General features: G+C 46.6%; 1 protein-coding gene across 1 annotated transcript in view; it reads left to right on the forward strand.

Annotated features, from left to right (window-relative positions):
* Nucleotides 1–17,014, forward strand: part of GPATCH2 (G-patch domain containing 2) — a 125,237-nt gene that overhangs the window by 3,458 nt on the left and 104,765 nt on the right. Inside the window, exons 2-5 of the mRNA XM_069954449.1 lie at nt 9,698–10,399; nt 12,549–12,610; nt 13,644–13,820; nt 14,706–14,785. Coding sequence (XP_069810550.1) covers nt 9,698–10,399; nt 12,549–12,610; nt 13,644–13,820; nt 14,706–14,785 — 1,021 coding nt within the window. The remainder of the gene's footprint in view (nt 1–9,697; nt 10,400–12,548; nt 12,611–13,643; nt 13,821–14,705; nt 14,786–17,014) is intronic.

Here is a 17,014-nt window from a genome sequence, read left to right on the forward strand (position 1 = left end):
TAACCGAACGATTATCCTTTAGATTCGAATGATTTAACGATAATCTGAACGATAATCGTTCGGGGGAATAGGGCCCTAAGTGTGATCACAGCCAGCTGATTGCACACAATTCATCATCATCATCATCATATACATACAAAATGTCTATGAAGAAATAAAGACGTCTGGGAACAAGTGGAAATTATGCCCCATATCCCTGTGATGTCTCCTGTCCTGTGGTATCAGCATCCTGTAAGGTGTGAGGACCCCATATCCCTGTGATGTCTCCTGTGGTATCAGCATCCTGTAAGGTGTGAGGACCCCATATCCCTGTGATGTCTCCTGTGGTATCAGCATCCTGTAAGGTGTGAGGACCCCATATCCCTGTGATGTCTCCTGTGGTATCAGCATCCTGTAAGGTGTGAGGACCCCATATCCCTGTGATGTCCCCTGTGGTATCAGCATCCTGTAAGGTGTGAGGTGCGGACCCCATATCCCTGTGATGTCTCCTGTGGTATCAGCATCCTGTAAGGTGTGAGGTGCGGACCCCATATCCCTGTGATGTCTCCTGTGGTATCAGCATCCTGTAAGGTGCGGACCCCATATCCCTGTGATGTCCCCTGTGGTATCAGTATCCTGTAAGGTGTGAGGACCCCATATCCCTGTGATGTCTCCTGTGGTATCAGCATCCTGTAAGGTGTGAGGACCCCATATCCCTGTGATGTCTCCTGTGGTATCAGCATCCTGTAAGGTGTGAGGACCAAATATCCATGTGATGTCTCCTGTGGTATCAGCATCCTGTAAGGTGTGAGGTGCGGACCCCATATCCCTGTGATGTCTCCTATGGTATCAGCATCCTGTAAGGTGTGAGGACCCCATATCCCTGTGGTGTCCCCTGTGGTATCAGCATCCTGTAAGGTGTGAGGTGCGGACCCCATATCCCTGTGATGTCCCCTGTGGTATCAGCATCCTTTAAGGTGTGAGGACCCCATATCCCTGTGATGTCTCCTGTGGTATCAGCATCCTGTAAGGTGTGAGGTGCGGACCCCATATCCCTGTGATGTCTCCTGTGATATCAGCATCCTGTAAGGTGTGAGGTGCGGACCCCATATCCCTGTGATGTCTCCTGTGATATCAGCATCCTGTAAGGTGTGAGGTGCGGACCCCATATCCCTGTGATGTCTCCTATGGTATCAGCATCCTGTAAGGTGTGAGGTGCGGACCCCATATCCCTGTGATGTCTCCTGTGGTATCAGCATCCTGTAAGGTGTGAGGACCCCATATCCCTGTGATGTCTCCTGTGGTATCAGCATCCTGTAAGGTGTGAGGTGCGGACCCCATATCCCTGTGATGTCTCCTGTGGTATCAGCATCCTGTAAGGTGTGAGGTGCGGACCCCATATCCCTGTGATGTCTCCTGTGGTATCAGCATCCTGTAAGGTGTGAGGACCCCATATCCCTGTGATGTCCCCTGTGGTATCTGCATCCTGTAAGGTGTGAGGTGCGGACCCCATATCCCTGTGATGTCTCCTGTGGTATCAGCATCCTGTAAGGTGTGAGGTGCGGACCCCATATTCCTGTGATGTCCCCTGTGGTATCAGCATCCTGTAAGGTGTGAGGTGCGGACCCCATATCCCTGTGATGTCTCCTGTGGTATCAGCATCCTGTAAGGTGTGAGGACCCCATATCCCTGTGATGTCTCCTGTGGTATCAGCATCCTGTAAGGTGTGAGGACCCCATATCCCTGTGATGTCTCCTGTGGTATCAGCATCCTGTAAGCTGTGAGGACCCCATATCCCTGTGATGTCTCCTGTAGTATCAGTATATCCTGTAAGGTGTGTGGTGCGGACCCCATATCCCTGTGATGTCCCCTGTGATATCAGCATCCTGTAAGGTGTGAGGTGCGGACCCCATATCCCTGTGATGTCTCCTATGGTATCAGCATCCTGTAAGGTGTGAGGTGCGGACCCCATATCCCTGTGATGTCTCCTGTGGTATCAGCATCCTGTAAGGTGTGAGGACCCCATATCCCTGTGATGTCTCCTGTGGTATCAGCATCCTGTAAGGTGTGAGGTGCGGACCCCATATCCCTGTGATGTCTCCTGTGGTATCAGCATCCTGTAAGGTGTGAGGTGCGGACCCCATATCCCTGTGATGTCTCCTGTGGTATCAGCATCCTGTAAGGTGTGAGGACCCCATATCCCTGTGATGTCCCCTGTGGTATCTGCATCCTGTAAGGTGTGAGGTGCGGACCCCATATCCCTGTGATGTCTCCTGTGGTATCAGCATCCTGTAAGGTGTGAGGTGCGGACCCCATATTCCTGTGATGTCCCCTGTGGTATCAGCATCCTGTAAGGTGTGAGGTGCGGACCCCATATCCCTGTGATGTCTCCTGTGGTATCAGCATCCTGTAAGGTGTGAGGACCCCATATCCCTGTGATGTCTCCTGTGGTATCAGCATCCTGTAAGGTGTGAGGACCCCATATCCCTGTGATGTCTCCTGTGGTATCAGCATCCTGTAAGCTGTGAGGACCCCATATCCCTGTGATGTCTCCTGTAGTATCAGTATATCCTGTAAGGTGTGTGGTGCGGACCCCATATCCCTGTGATGTCCCCTGTGGTATCAGCATCCTGTAAGGTGTGTGGTGCGGACCCCATATCCCTGTGATGTGTCCTGTGGTATCAGCATCCTGTAAGGTGTGAGGACCCCATATCCCTGTGATGTCTCCTGTGGTATCAGTATCCTGTAAGGTGTGAGGTGCGGACCCCATATCCCTGTGAGGTCTCCTGTGGTATCAGTATCCTGTAAGGTGTGAGGTGCGGCCTTCATGGACGGGTCTTGTTTCTCCAGCACAACCCACAGATGATCGATCAGATCAGATCTGGGAAATCTGGAGGCCGAGTCACCATCTTGATCTCTTTGTCATGTTCCTCATACCCGGACAATGTCTGTAGGTATCGCATGATGCCAGGACACAAGGTCTCCAGCAAAACATTGCCCGCACACTGCCCCCGCCATCTTGTCTTCTTCCCGTAGTGCATCCTGGTGCCACCTCTTCCCCAGGTAAGTATTGTAGACATTTGGGCAGGGATGACATGGACTGATCCCTTTCTGATTCCTTTCTGTCACAGTCAGCAGCAGCTTTTCAGCAGTTTGCTTTACAGCAGTTCCTCTGTGAGACTGGACCAGACCCTTTTTGTCCTTGGTCGCTGCCCCCCCTCCCTTGGACAATTTTGGTCAGTACTAACCTCTATATACCGGGAGCATCCCACAGAATAGGCCGCTCTGGAAGATCTATCTATCACCATCGGTCCTGGTCACAATCTTTATCGCTATTGGCACTGGTCAGTGTCTATATCAGTCTCTATCACTATCGGTCCCGGTCACATTCTCTCTCTGTCTCTATCACTATGGGCCCTGGTCACAGTCTCTATCCGTCTCTATCACTATTGGTCCTGGTCACAATCTCCATCACTATCGGTCCTGGTCACAGTCTCTATCAGTCTCTATCACTTTGTCACAGTTGCTCAGATCCTTGCACTCTGACTAATCCCTTCTCCTAATACACCTGACCCCTGGAAGGCGCCATTGTGACGGGATAATCCATGTTTTTTCCATCACCTGTCAGTGGTTTTAATGTTCGAGCTGATTATATATAAAGTGAGTGATGCAGGATGGGGGAGCTCGTGCTCAGATTTCTTGGTTCCTTATTGCAGTGCCTTCCCCCAGTGTTACGTGTCCCGGTGGTGATGGCTCGGGTTGTCACACCTGTAATCCTTGTATATGATTTCATGGTAACAGTCTCCATAGCAGATGTGACCTATATGTAACCTGCAGCCACCTGTCATGTCGCATCAACCCATCCCGCTATCCTTCATAGTCATCACCTGCAATTGCATCACATACAGTGGTGTATTAAATACAGCATGTTATAAAGTCTACCACAACGGTTTCTCGGGGGGGGGGGGGGCGTGATGCCGGGGACAACTAAAATGGTTAAACTAGAGGTGTGGCCCTTTCATGCCTTCCTTGGACCGCCAGCAATCTTCAAGTAGTTGTTCACTAAAATGTATTTTTGCTAGAAAGTGCCTGAGATTTGTAATTTACTTCTATTAAAAATCTTAAGTCTTCCAGTACTTATCAGCTGCTGTATGTTCTACAGGAAGTGGTGCATTTTCTCCAGTCTGGAGAGCAGGAGAGGTTTTCTATGGGGATTTGCTGCTGCTCTGGACAGTTCCTGACATGGACAGAGGTGGCAGCAGAGAGCACTGTGTCAGGCTGGAGAGAGTACACCACTTCCTGCAGGACAGACAGCAGCTGATAAGTACTGGAAAACTGGAGATTTTTTTAAATAGAAGTAAATTACAAATCTCTGACACTTTTTGTCACTTGTTGCTTTGAAAGAAAAAAGAAAATGGTGAATTACCCCTTTAAAGTCATGGCATGTTCTTGCTGTCTTTGTGCACTGAAATGTATGCAGAATAATTGTCCAGGCTTAAGAAAACATGGCCGCTTTCCTCCAGAAACAGCGTCTCTCTTGTCCTCAGTTTAGGAGTGGATTTTACAGTTCGGTTCCATAGAAGTGAATGGAGCTGAATAGTAATACCGCACACAACCTGAGGACAGGGGCTAACCCCTTTAAGCAGTGTTGTCTGGTCAGGGAGATCCCACCAGTCACACTTTAGTAGGCTATGATAAGTGGCGCGGCATCCGTCGTGGTATAGATTCCCGGCATGGCTCGCCCTTTTGGCCGCTTGGCTTCGGTAGACAATCCTTCTGCGCGCTCATGGTTGTGCAGAAATTGATAGAGCCGCTAATAAATTGCCCTAATCCAGATTTGTGAATGAACAATTTGTTTCTAGAGCCCTTCTGTTTATGTCAGAGGCGTCAGTGCCAGCGCGGATAATGCCTTCCCCGGCAACAATAGCTTCTGCCTGAAAGGCTTTGCTGGCAGCGGGCAGCAGGATATGCCAGCAGGGAGAGCCCGCTGCCAGATACAATCCATTGTAGGGAAAAGCGGCAGTCTCCCACCTCGCTCACTAGTGACAAGTGACATTTGTGGTTTCAGCAATCTTAATAAGCAGCATATTGGCAATGCCAGGCTGACAGAGGACGGCTCGCTCAGTCACCGTGTGCTGTACCACTATAAAGGGCATCTCGGGTAACCAGGTGGGTGACCTTCAGCAAGGAGCCGACGAAAATGGGCACCCCATACAGTCATATACTGATGGTCCTGTACACACCATACTAATATCCTCTATATAGCATGTAACAGTTATCCCCGACCTGCCGCTCTCCAGCTGCGGCAAAACTACATTACCCAGCATGCCCAGAGAGCCAACGGCCAGTGTTGGTAAAAATCAGTGTGGCAACCAGGGTGTATTCCCATTTTCATGCAGTGACAACAACGCCTTAAAGTGACACTTCCCCCCCTCCCCCCCCCCCCCCCTTTTTGCATTCTGACTTCTCTACACAGGTGTAAAGGGTAAATTTTGCAGCTTTTATACCTTATTTTATATCACATGCTGCTTGTTAAAGGGGTAGTGCGGCGTTTAAAAATTATTCACTAAATAACACACATTACAAAGTTATAGAACTTTGTAATGTGTGTTATGTAAGTAAATGGGCCCTTTCCCAGTATACTCACCAGATTACTGTCGACCCCGACCGCCACATTGGCTCGAACGGTGTCATCTTCAGGAGGCCGGCCGGACCGCCTCTGCCGCGTCATCAGCTGCTTAGCCACGATTGGTTGAGCACAGTTAGTCTCCCAAAGATGATGTCGTTTGACCGAAGATGGTGGCCGGGATCGACAGTAATCTGGTAAGTATACTGCACCACCCTTCCGGGGTGGGGGGAACACGGGGAAGGGGGCCATTCACTTATATAACACACATTACAAAGTTGTATAACTTAGTAATTTGTGTTATTTAGTAAATAATTTTTAAACGCCGCACTACCCCTTTAAAGTAAAAATCTTTTATCAACTGCAGATTGTGCTAAGTGGGCGGGGCTTTACGGTAACTGCGCCACTTAGCCCCGCCCACAGCCCCACTGTTGGTCATGTTCCTCCATGACGTCATATCAAATAGGCCCCGCCCCTCGTTGGCCATTGGAACAGGCTGGCCTAAAGGTCTAGGCCCTACCCCCTCTAGGTCTGCCCATACTAATGTGCGTCAAGGGGGCAGGGCTTATGTGTCGATGACATCACGGAGGAGCGGGGCCAACAGTGGCGCTGTGGGTGGGCTAATTGGCGCTGTTGCCGTGAAGCCCCACCCACTTAGCACAATCTGCTGTTAATAAAAGATCACTTTTTACTCAAACAAACAGCATGACGTATGATATAAAATAGGGTATGAAAACTGCAAAATGTATCCATTACACCTGTGTAGAGAAGTCAGAATGCAAAAAGGGGGGGGGGGGGAGTGTAACTTTAAAGGGGCATTTCCCCCCAAAAATTTAACTGATTCAATTACAAACCATTTTTTACGGTTCATGGAATAAAAATCGTTGACCTGAAAAGTCACTAAACATGTGAATAGGTCTTACAAGATAGTTACCTCCAGTCGTTGGCACTAGACAGGGAGGTTCTTCTAATTTGTATTGTGTTCTCCCATAGTGCATATGTAGATCCCTTCAATGAGAGCCATCGCCCCCAACACCCCCCCCCCCCCCTTCCCCCCCAAGCTTCCTGGAGTGGGATCCTATTATTTGGGAGATGTTGACTGTTCTCTGAACTGTTTCGGTGCTCTATAGAGAGAAAGCAAAGGCAGGAGAATTCATTGGAGTTTGTTGGCAGAACCATCAAAGACGGGAGGGTAGACAGATCTTACCGAGCGGAAGACTCCAATAGAATATAATGGTGCTCACAGAGCACTATCAGGTTAAAACTCTTGAGTTTATATACAGCATGTAACCTTGGACCTGGGAGATGTATTTATTAGCTGCCTAAACTCTTCTACATTTTAGGCCTGTGATGGTTCTAAAGTATCTCTTTACTTCTCATAAAACCTTCTGATGTGATATGTATGACACATTCGGCTTTGGATCTGCTGCAGAAACGAAGCCATACAGATGTATGTGACACATTTTCAGTTGTACAGATTTAGGACGGGCCTGTTGCATGAAAATGTCCCTTTAGGCTGCGTTCACACGACATATATTTCAGTCAGTATTGTGGTCCTTTGATTGATTTGGTCAATTGATTTGAAAGAAAAATTTTTTTGCTGGACAACCCCTTTAAGCTAAAACCTTGCTTGTGTGCAGCACTGCATTGTGGCTTTTTCAGGCTGGGTTCACACTACGTATATTTCAGTCAATATTGTGGTCCAAAACCAGGAGTGGATTAAAAACACAGAAAGGATCTGTTCACACAATGTTGAAATTGAGTGGATGGCCGCCATATAACAGTAAATAACGGACATTATTTCAATACAACAGCCGTTGTTTTAAAATAACAGCAAATATTTGCCATTAAATGGCGGCCATCCACTCAATTTCAACATTGTGTGAACAGATCCTTTCTGTGTTTTTAATCCACTCCTGGTTTTGGTTGCAATATGAGGACCACAATACTGACTGAAATATACGTAGTGTGAACCCAGCCTGAAAAAGCCACAATGCAGTGCTGCACACAAGCAAGGTTTTAGCTGAAAGGGGTTGTCCAGCAAAATTTTTTTTCTTTCAAATCAATTGACCAAATCAATCAAAGGACCACAATACTGACTGAAATATACGTAGTGTGAACCCAGCCTTAAGGTGCGTTCACACGTACAGGTACAGGATCTGCAGCAGATATGATGGTGCAGATTTGAAGTTGCAGATTCAGTGCAAAGTAACTCTGGGCCATCGGATCTGCTGCAAATCCTGTACGTGTGAACCACCCTTAAAGGGGTAGTGCGGCGGTAAAAAATTATTCACAGAATAACACACATTACAAAGTTATACAACTTTGTAATGTATATTATGTCTGTGAATGCCCCCCTTCCCCATGTCCCACCACCCCCACCCGTGTACCCGGAAGTGTAGTGCATTATACGTACCTGATCCGTGCCGACACGCGTCCGCCATCTTGTGCCAAACGTCATCTTCGGCCGGCCGGCCCGAACACCTTCGATCTTCCCGAGTGCCGGCCGCGTCAGCAGCTGCTCAGCCGCGATTGGCTGAGCATAACTGTGCACTCGGGAAGATCGAAGGTGTTCGGGCCGACCAAAGATGACGTTTGGCACAAGATGGTGGACGCGTGTCGGCACGGATCAGGTATGTATAATGCACTACACTTCCGGGTACACGGGTGGGGGTGGTGGGACACAGGGAAGGGGGCCATTCACAGACATAACATACATTACAAAGTTGTATAACTTTGTAATGTGTGTTATTCTGTGAATATTTTTTTACCACCGCACTACCCCTTTAAGGTATATTTACAGGTATAGTGTTTGCAGCAGGTTTCAAGCAAGGTGTTTCTCGCAGTGAAACCTCTGCAATTCTATGCAAGTCTATGGCTCTTCATTCTCACATCAGATTTTCATTGCACTGCAAGAATGGAGTCCAAAGCCTTGTAAAAATGATGATATAGGGCTGTTGTAAGGATAATAAAGAGGCCATACTTACCTGTCCGTGCTCCCTCTGTGCCCTCCTGCTTACGTCTCCGGGTCCCCTGCTCAGTGACAGCCTGCTCAGCCAATGAGCTGGAGCTGTCACATCTCACCCAGTGATTGGCTGAACAGATTGTCACTGATCGGGGGATTTGGAGACATTAGCAGGAGGGCATTGGGGAAGCGTGGACAGGTAAGTATGGCCTCTTTATTATTCTTACAGCAGCACTATATCTTCACTTTTACACGGCTATGGACTCCACTTCTCGCAGTGGAATATAAATCTGTTGCAAGAATGGAGTACCATAGAACTTAATCACAGAATCACGTGAAATCCTATGCGAATGGAGTGAGGTGAACATACCCCTACAGTTTCTTTACATGTACCCAAATTGCTGCGGATTACGTCATTGCTCTTGCGAATGAGATGGGAACGTATCAGCCACACAAAGAAAACAACCTCTGGTGCAAGTTTGTTAAAGGTTTATTTTTTCATGAAAGACGCTGAACAAGTTTCTGCAGTCTGACCCGGGGAACCTGGACTAATTGCAATAATGGGGGTCCCGAGTCTCCTGTTTGAATCAGACGCTCTCGCTGCTACCCTGTGGGCTTGATGAAGGTTGCCCAGCTATCATCATGTCTATAAAGTTGAATGGATTGGCAGCAATCTATTCAACCAGGGGAACAAGGGACCCCCATCCTTGTGATTGATAGGAGCCCCAATGTTTGGACTCACAGATCAGAGACTCCTCATCTGTTCTTTAGTTACATAATGAGTGGTCTTCTATTGGGAATTTTCACATTAACCTCGATGGGTAATCAACCCTTTTGTTACTCATGGATCCCAGCACATGTCCGTAATGGATAACATCCGCCATTGTGGACAGTTTTGTACCGCTTCTAGTTCCTGGGCCAATGCACATCATCGTGTATTCCACAGCCCATACACTTGCTTATAGCCCAGACCACAACGAAATAGAACGTGCCATTATACGGTCTCGATTACAATCCTGGTTCATAGAATTTTACATGCAGTTTACATTTACCATTTGTGCCCCAGTAGACATATTACTTTATATATATTCTTTTTGTTCATGTGCCCTTTTGTTGTGTCTTCATAGGCATTTCAGTCGGACAATGGAAGAGCTTGTCCATGACCTTGTGTCAGCACTGGAAGAAAGCTCTGAACAGGCCCGAGGATGCTTTGCTGACACTGGAGATCACTCCCGAAGCATTTCGTGTCTCCTTAAGCGCCAAGCACGAAAGCGGAGAGGGAGAAAGAGACGCTCTGATAATACTCATCACCCGTGGGAGACTGGACACTGTCTCAGCGACGGCTCTGACTCCAGTCTCGAAGAACAAAACAAGGACTACAGGGAATGTGCCGGTAATAATAAGAAGGACAGTGACTCGGACGATCAGCTTCTGCTCGCTAAAAGGAGACCCTCCTCCAATATTAACAATATACGTAGTAAAAGACCCCTTTGGCACGAATCGGACCTAGTCGCTGATACCTTAGCTAGTAGGACCTTACGAAGGAGAAGGAAAGTGAAAAGAATGGCCATCGACCCACCATCAGATGTTTCCAGCACTTTGACATTATCACAGAGCCTGGACCAGGCCATGGACAATGACGCTAAACACTACCAGCACCTGGAGATCTCCAAGAATAAAGTCAAGAAGAGGAAGATTGCTCCTCCAAGGCATGGGCTGGAGGTTCCTGATGAAGGGGTGGTGGTGGAAGGAGAAGACATTGGCCATGGAACCAAAGACAAGATGGACTATGAGGAACAGAAAGGCTCGGATGAGAACATGAGCGACAGGTTGTATTAGGGAAACTATATGTGGAAAGCTAGATGGGTTTATAGTTCAGGATGAGTAAGGCTTGGCCATATATTATAGAATGTCTCCATTCTCTCCCCCTAGTGGCAGATGTCAGGGGAGAAAGGGATGCTCGATTTAAACATGCCCGATCCTTTTGTTCCTAGGGTACAAAGCAGTCACCAGAGGAGTCTGACAGCTGCTTTCTCTTGCTTATCCAAGCTGAGCATGCATGAATTCGAAGGTATCAGGAGAGATGGTTGTCTGACCAGCTTTATGTAATAGACCTAGTTGTGGGTTCATGGACATTAGAAAAACTTCTGATATCTTCAGATCGATATTTAACCCTTTTGCAGCTGCTGAACTCTCTTAAGCCCTTGTGATAGATTGAGGCCGTGTATGGCAGCTGTAATGTTTGATCTCAGGTTATGCTCTTAAAGTAGGGATGATATAAAGGCGGCATGGCACTTGAGAAGATATGGGCAGTGGGATCAGGGGAGTTGTATAACTCTGCAGTTATGGACTTACTACTGTGTGTCACTGCTGTCCTGGTCCAATGGAGATAGCAGCAGCATTTTATATGTTCAGATCGTCCTGTAGTTCACAGGACAGACCACGCTTATGCATTACACCATGTACTTTTCTGGTGGTCACATGACCTATCTATCTATATACATACATACACACACACACACACACACACAGTGGTGCCTTGGATTATAAGCATAATTTGTTCCAAAGCAAATTTTCCCATAAGAAATCATTGAAATGCAGACAATTGGTTCCACACCCCAAAAATAAGGATTTATTATTCTGAATAACATGTAAAACTAATGAAACAAACATTCAGAAACAGCAGAATCTGTGATATTATAAGTTACTGTACAGTAATGGAGAGGATGGGAAACACAAGGACGGACAGAGACTGCAGAGAGCATGAAGGAATGAGCAGGGCAGATGTGGGCACATACATGCAGCGCTCTCTGTCCAGGGAGAGAGGGGTTACAGCTATGGAGAGATTACCTCCACAGTCCTGTCCTCTGATGCAAGCCCCAGCCTGAAGTAGATCTGCTATGATTTGGAAGGTAAGGGAGACATTCTGGGTCAGAGTACAGGGCTGTAGACCACGCTATACAGACCCTGCCCCTCCTCCCTCCTCGTGCTCCCACATGGTAAAGTGAGCTCTTACACCAAAGCAATTCTCTTACACCAAGTCACAATTTTAAAATGTGAGCTCTTAATCCAAGTTACTCTTAAACCAAGGTACCACTGTGTGTAAATATATATATATATATATATATATATATACATTGTTAGCAATGTCTGTGCAGCCCTTGCCCTAAACTATATACATTACCGCTACACGCTCCCGGTCTTCTCCTGCCCTCTGCTTTGACTCCTGGCACCGCAGCTGGAGCTTCAGAGCGGTCTCTGAGCTGACAAGCCGCTCAGCCAATCACTGTCCAGGACCGCCACAGTCAGTGATTGGCTGAAAGGCCTGCCATCTCTATTACACAGGACTGAATCAGTACAAATATCTGACACATTTACAATAAAACACAAACTCCTTCATTTGTGCACGTGATCTATTGTTGGTCTACTACCCATCCGGCCACCCTCTGCAGCATTGCTACACATAATCCATAACCTTGCTGAATTGCATTGCTAACTTTTATTTTTTTTCCTCTTTTTCCCATCCTTGCCAAATCCTAATTCCCTCTTTCTTCATGGCTCTGGTGTTTTATATGCAGGAGAAGGGCCTGGAATGGCTTTCTAGTCAGGATGGCTCCCTTCCCTAGCACTTGTGTTCTGGGGATCAGACTGAATCGCTCGGCATTAGAAAGGAGCAGCCAGCGTTTGATGGAGGCAGATAATAAAATTCATCAATTGTGTCAGCACCTCCATACAGGCGCATCTGGCTCCTTGTCAGGCTCCCATTAGATTCCCTGGGTTTTATGTGCCAAAAATAATACGCTCAGTTGTTCATAAAACCGTGGCATTTGCAGCATGATTACAAACAAATTTCATTTCTCCCTTTTTTTTCTTGGACATTGAAGAGAGGAAATTGACTCGGAATATTGTAGATATGTTTTTTTTTCTTGTGATTAATCTTTCTCCTTTTTTTTTTTTTTTTGTGTGTGGCTTTTCCAGTGAATCCAGCAGTATTAGCAGCAGCGACGCCGGTTTGTTTACCAACGACGAGGGACGCCAAGGTACTGAAAACCATCTCCTCCTCCGCCGCCGAATGAAAGTCTAATTGAAACGCGCTAATGAGCGAAACGCTTTACACCTTCTAATTAATACTGCCGGGAAGAGTGGATAGCGCGGTAGTGTCTGCGCATAGCGTGGCGGGAGTATAATTCTCCCGTCTAATGTGATAATGGTAGACTTATAATGATGCTTATGTGAGCTCATCATTGTGTACATAATGTGATGGTACGTACAGTTACCTGACGGATAGGTGAGGAGAATGCTTGTTATTACAGCGTCTGCCTCCCATGTACGCAGCACTGACCTTGGCACAAAGACCAAGCTGGGCTAATAATGGCAGACACTATTCGCATTAAGGCTAAGATTATGGCAAAGGGCAAAAAAAAACATTCTTTCAGATCAACTGTTGTCTGAAAGTTATACAGATTTATAATTTATTTCCATTTAAGAATCTCCAGTCTTCCAGTACTTATCAGCTGCTGTATGTCCTGCAGGAAGTGGTGTATTCTTTCCAGTCTGACTCAGTGCTCTCTGCTGCCATCTCTGTCCATGTCAGGAACTGTCCAGAGCAGCGGCAAATCCCCATAGAAAAACTCTCCTGCTCTGGACAGTTCCTAACATGGACAGAGGGGGCAGCAGAGAGCACTCCGTCAAACTGGAATGAATACACTTCCTGCAGGACATACAGCAGCTGATAAGTACTGATATAGGTCATTTTCAAATCTATATAACTTTCTGAAACCAGTTTTTTTAAAGAAGAAAAAAATTGCTTGAGTACCCCTTTAATATTACGCCTGCCCCTATGTCTGTAGGGCTGATGGCACTCTACTTGTCTCCATTAGTTCTGTAGACCCTGAATGAAGCGGCACCATACATGCTCTGCAGGGCTCAGGACCCATGTGCTATTCATTGCTGAGGCCCCCAAGTATCAGACATTGGTCACCAAGGGATTTATTGACCTTGCTTCCCCCTTCTTGCTGTTTGCACATAAAATGTCTGGGGATTATTTAGCATTATCTTTATTTTCTCTTCTAGGGGACGATGAACAGAGTGACTGGTTTTATGAGAGCGAGTCTGGGGGAGCGTGTGGGATCACAGGCGTCATTCCATGGTGGGAGCAGGAAGGAGATCTGGAGAGAGAGCTGCCTGATCCGGTCTTTGAGAGTATCCTCACTGGCTCTTTCCCTCTTATGTCCCAGTCTGCACAGAGAGGTTAGTGCCATATACACACACACCTCTTTGTTTTTGTTGTTTCCACATAAAGAGAATATTCTCCTCTACCCATTAGGAACCCCGGAAATAGGTTCTCACCCACTCAGCTTCCATCTTGGGGTAAAGGACAATTACTGACATCACATATATGCATATGTCCGTGCTGTTAATTTCACACATACAGAGCATACTTACCCAGTGCGCTGCTGTGTGACCCGACATCCGGTACCTGCTGTGCCTTCAGGCCGCCCTAGCTGCCTCTGCCGTCAATCATTCTGGAGGAGGCAGTGATGTGAAGATACAGAGGTGGCTGGAGAGTGGGAAGCCGGATCACACAGCAGCGCACTAGGTATGTATGCTTATTAGGTCTGGAAACTGACAGTACACATATCTGAATATCCCAGAACCCATTATATGCATATCCAAGTTTCTTTTTGCCATTAGCCACACATTCCCTGTTTACACAGAAAGATGTGCGGCCGATGGCGATAAATTTTGCCCACAGCCCAAAAGATGTGGTCAGCCGAGTAGCAGGCGTTATCCAGCACTACAAAAACATTGCCACTTTCTTCCAGAGACAGCACTGCTCTTGTCTCCAGTTCGGGTGCAGGTTTTGCAACTTAGTTCCATGAAGTGAAAGGAGCTTAATTGTAAACTGGAGACAAAAGGGGTGCTGTCTCTGGAAGGAAGTGGCCATGATTTTGTAGCACTGGATAACCCCTTTTAAGCTGTGACCAGGAATATATCCAGGAAAAATTTAAGGATTTGATGTTGAAGTTCAATGTAAGATAATTCAGTTCTGGTGTCAAAATTGGGAGGACAACTTTAATGCTCTGAATGACTCTGTATACAGTACGAGTGATGGGGTACGTCTTCTGTGTTTAGGATTCCAGGCAAGGTTGAGCCATCTCCATGCAATGCAAGCAAGAAGCGTAAGGAAGTCATCAATGAACCCAAGTCCTCTGGTATGTGTCAGTCTTCTCTATATTGTACTGGTGTCTGCATAGATTGGACTAATAAAGGCTTAGGGTTCATTTACACAGAAAGATTATTTGACAGATTATCTGCCAAAGATTTGAAGCCAAAGCCAGGAATGGATTTGAAAAGAGGAAAAATCTCAGGCTTTTCTTTATGACCTGATCTCTGTTTATATCTTTCTGGCTTTGGCTTCAAATCGTTGGCAGATAATCTGTCAGATAATCTTTCTGTGTAAATGGGCCCTTAGTCACATCTTGTAAAGTGATGTAATATGGCTAGGATATGTTACTTTTGAGAATAAAGATTGTGCAGAACTACATAACACTGCACCCCCTTTACACAATAACAGCCCCTGTTAACTGCAGCATAGCTCTATCCAAGTGAAAAGGGTCCAGTCACTGTGCAGGGAAAACCTAGGAGGGGACACACTGATAAATCCTTCTCAGACTGGTGGGGACCCCACTACAGCCGCTGACTGGCTGATCAGGCCTCACGACACAGATTCCAGGGGAACCGGAGCCGGGGACGGCGGACCCCATCGAGGGAGCGCTGTTACTATGTGCTGTGGACGGCGCTGCTGGCATAGTATATACTTATTCTTACAATGTAATTTCTCCATATACCTCACCCCCTGCTAGACACTTCATATGAATTACACCTGATTTGTGACGTCACGGTTTTTTAGATGAGTTGACGCCTGCTTGATATACTAAATTGAGGGGAAATAGCACTAAATGTGCATTTCCCATAATTAGTGTATATTAGGAATTTGTCTAACTTTCGTTATGTAATAACATCTGTCGGCTCCAGATCACGTCCAGAGCTGCAGACATTGGTAGAGCACTGATAGCAAGATGAAACTAATGATACTTGTTATTGTTGAGCGAACACTTAAACGCTTGGTAGCTCTTCATTCAATTTGAGCAATTTTCAATGCTCGAGTGCTCGACTTGAGTACCAAACATTGAAATCGACGGGAAACTTGGGCTTTTAACCAGGTGCCCCTCTGCCCTGAATAGTGATGGGTGCCTGGTTAACCCATTACATTTTTCCTTGTTATAATTTTTGTACATTTCGTCCCTTGAAGGGATGTTTAAGTTAAATAGAAAAAAAGTTTCTGCAAGACACATAACTCCGGCGGTAGACCGACAATTGCCAGCATCCCCCCGAGTTCTAATATGTCTTGCATAGATGCTGTGCAGCTGCTATAGTAAAAAAATAAATAAATAAATAAATGAAGCAGCCATACTTACCTCTCCACGCTCTTCATGATGCCCTTTAGTGCCGTCTCTGGTCCTTCCACTCCTGCATAGCCAATCACTGCCTTGTTCCGCAACAGCCAGTGATAAGCCGGGGCCATCAGGAGCAACGTGGACAAGTACTGTATTTTTCGCTTTATAAGACGCAGCTGATGAATGATAAGACGCTTGTTAGAGGAGGAAATTATTTAGAACCTTAAGCTTAAAATAATGTTTTACATTTAGGATGTTATGGGAAGCTTAGCAGCAAATTCTTCAAATCTCACAGCAAGGGGTGGCGATCTGGTACACAATGGGACAGGGGTGACAATCAGGGTGGGAAAAGGGTTTATTTGTCTTGGTACAGTTTGCAGTACTTTGTGTTCCTTTTGATTATTGGTGGTCAGTGTGGTCTCTGTCCTTTTTAACCCTCTCCTCGCCTCTGTTCAGTGCTGAAATCCATCTAAATTTTGATGTTGCACAGGCTGGAGGGGATGATACAGGTGTGCCCCAAGCACCATTTTTCTGTCTCAGTCGCGCAGGCACAGATAGTGAAGTCTCCTCTTTACCTTCCCTTATCGCGCCTGGGCCACAGAGACTGAAATGAGGTCATCCTCCCCAGCTCCTGCAACAACATAAGAGGCATGGATTTCAACAGTGAAGTTGAAGCAGCTGGCAACAAGTCCCTGGCAGGCTGTATCTGCAACTTTGTAGCTTCTTTGTAATGCTTGAAGGATTATTCTGAGATTAAAGGACAACTCCCACGAAAATTTTTTTTAGCTTATTTAACACACATTACAAAGTTATATAACTTTGTAATGTGGTTAAATACCCGGTCTGGCCCCCGTCCCCCCCCCCCCCCCCCCCCCCCGCCCGGAAGTTAAAGAATATATACATTACCTATTACGATCGTCACGGTCCTCTTCTCCCGGGCGGCATCTGGTGACGACGACGTCAGAGCCGGGGGGCGGTCCGGGT

This window comes from Dendropsophus ebraccatus, chromosome 15 (assembly GCF_027789765.1).
Source record: "Dendropsophus ebraccatus isolate aDenEbr1 chromosome 15, aDenEbr1.pat, whole genome shotgun sequence".
Classification (NCBI taxonomy): Eukaryota; Metazoa; Chordata; class Amphibia; order Anura; family Hylidae; genus Dendropsophus; species Dendropsophus ebraccatus.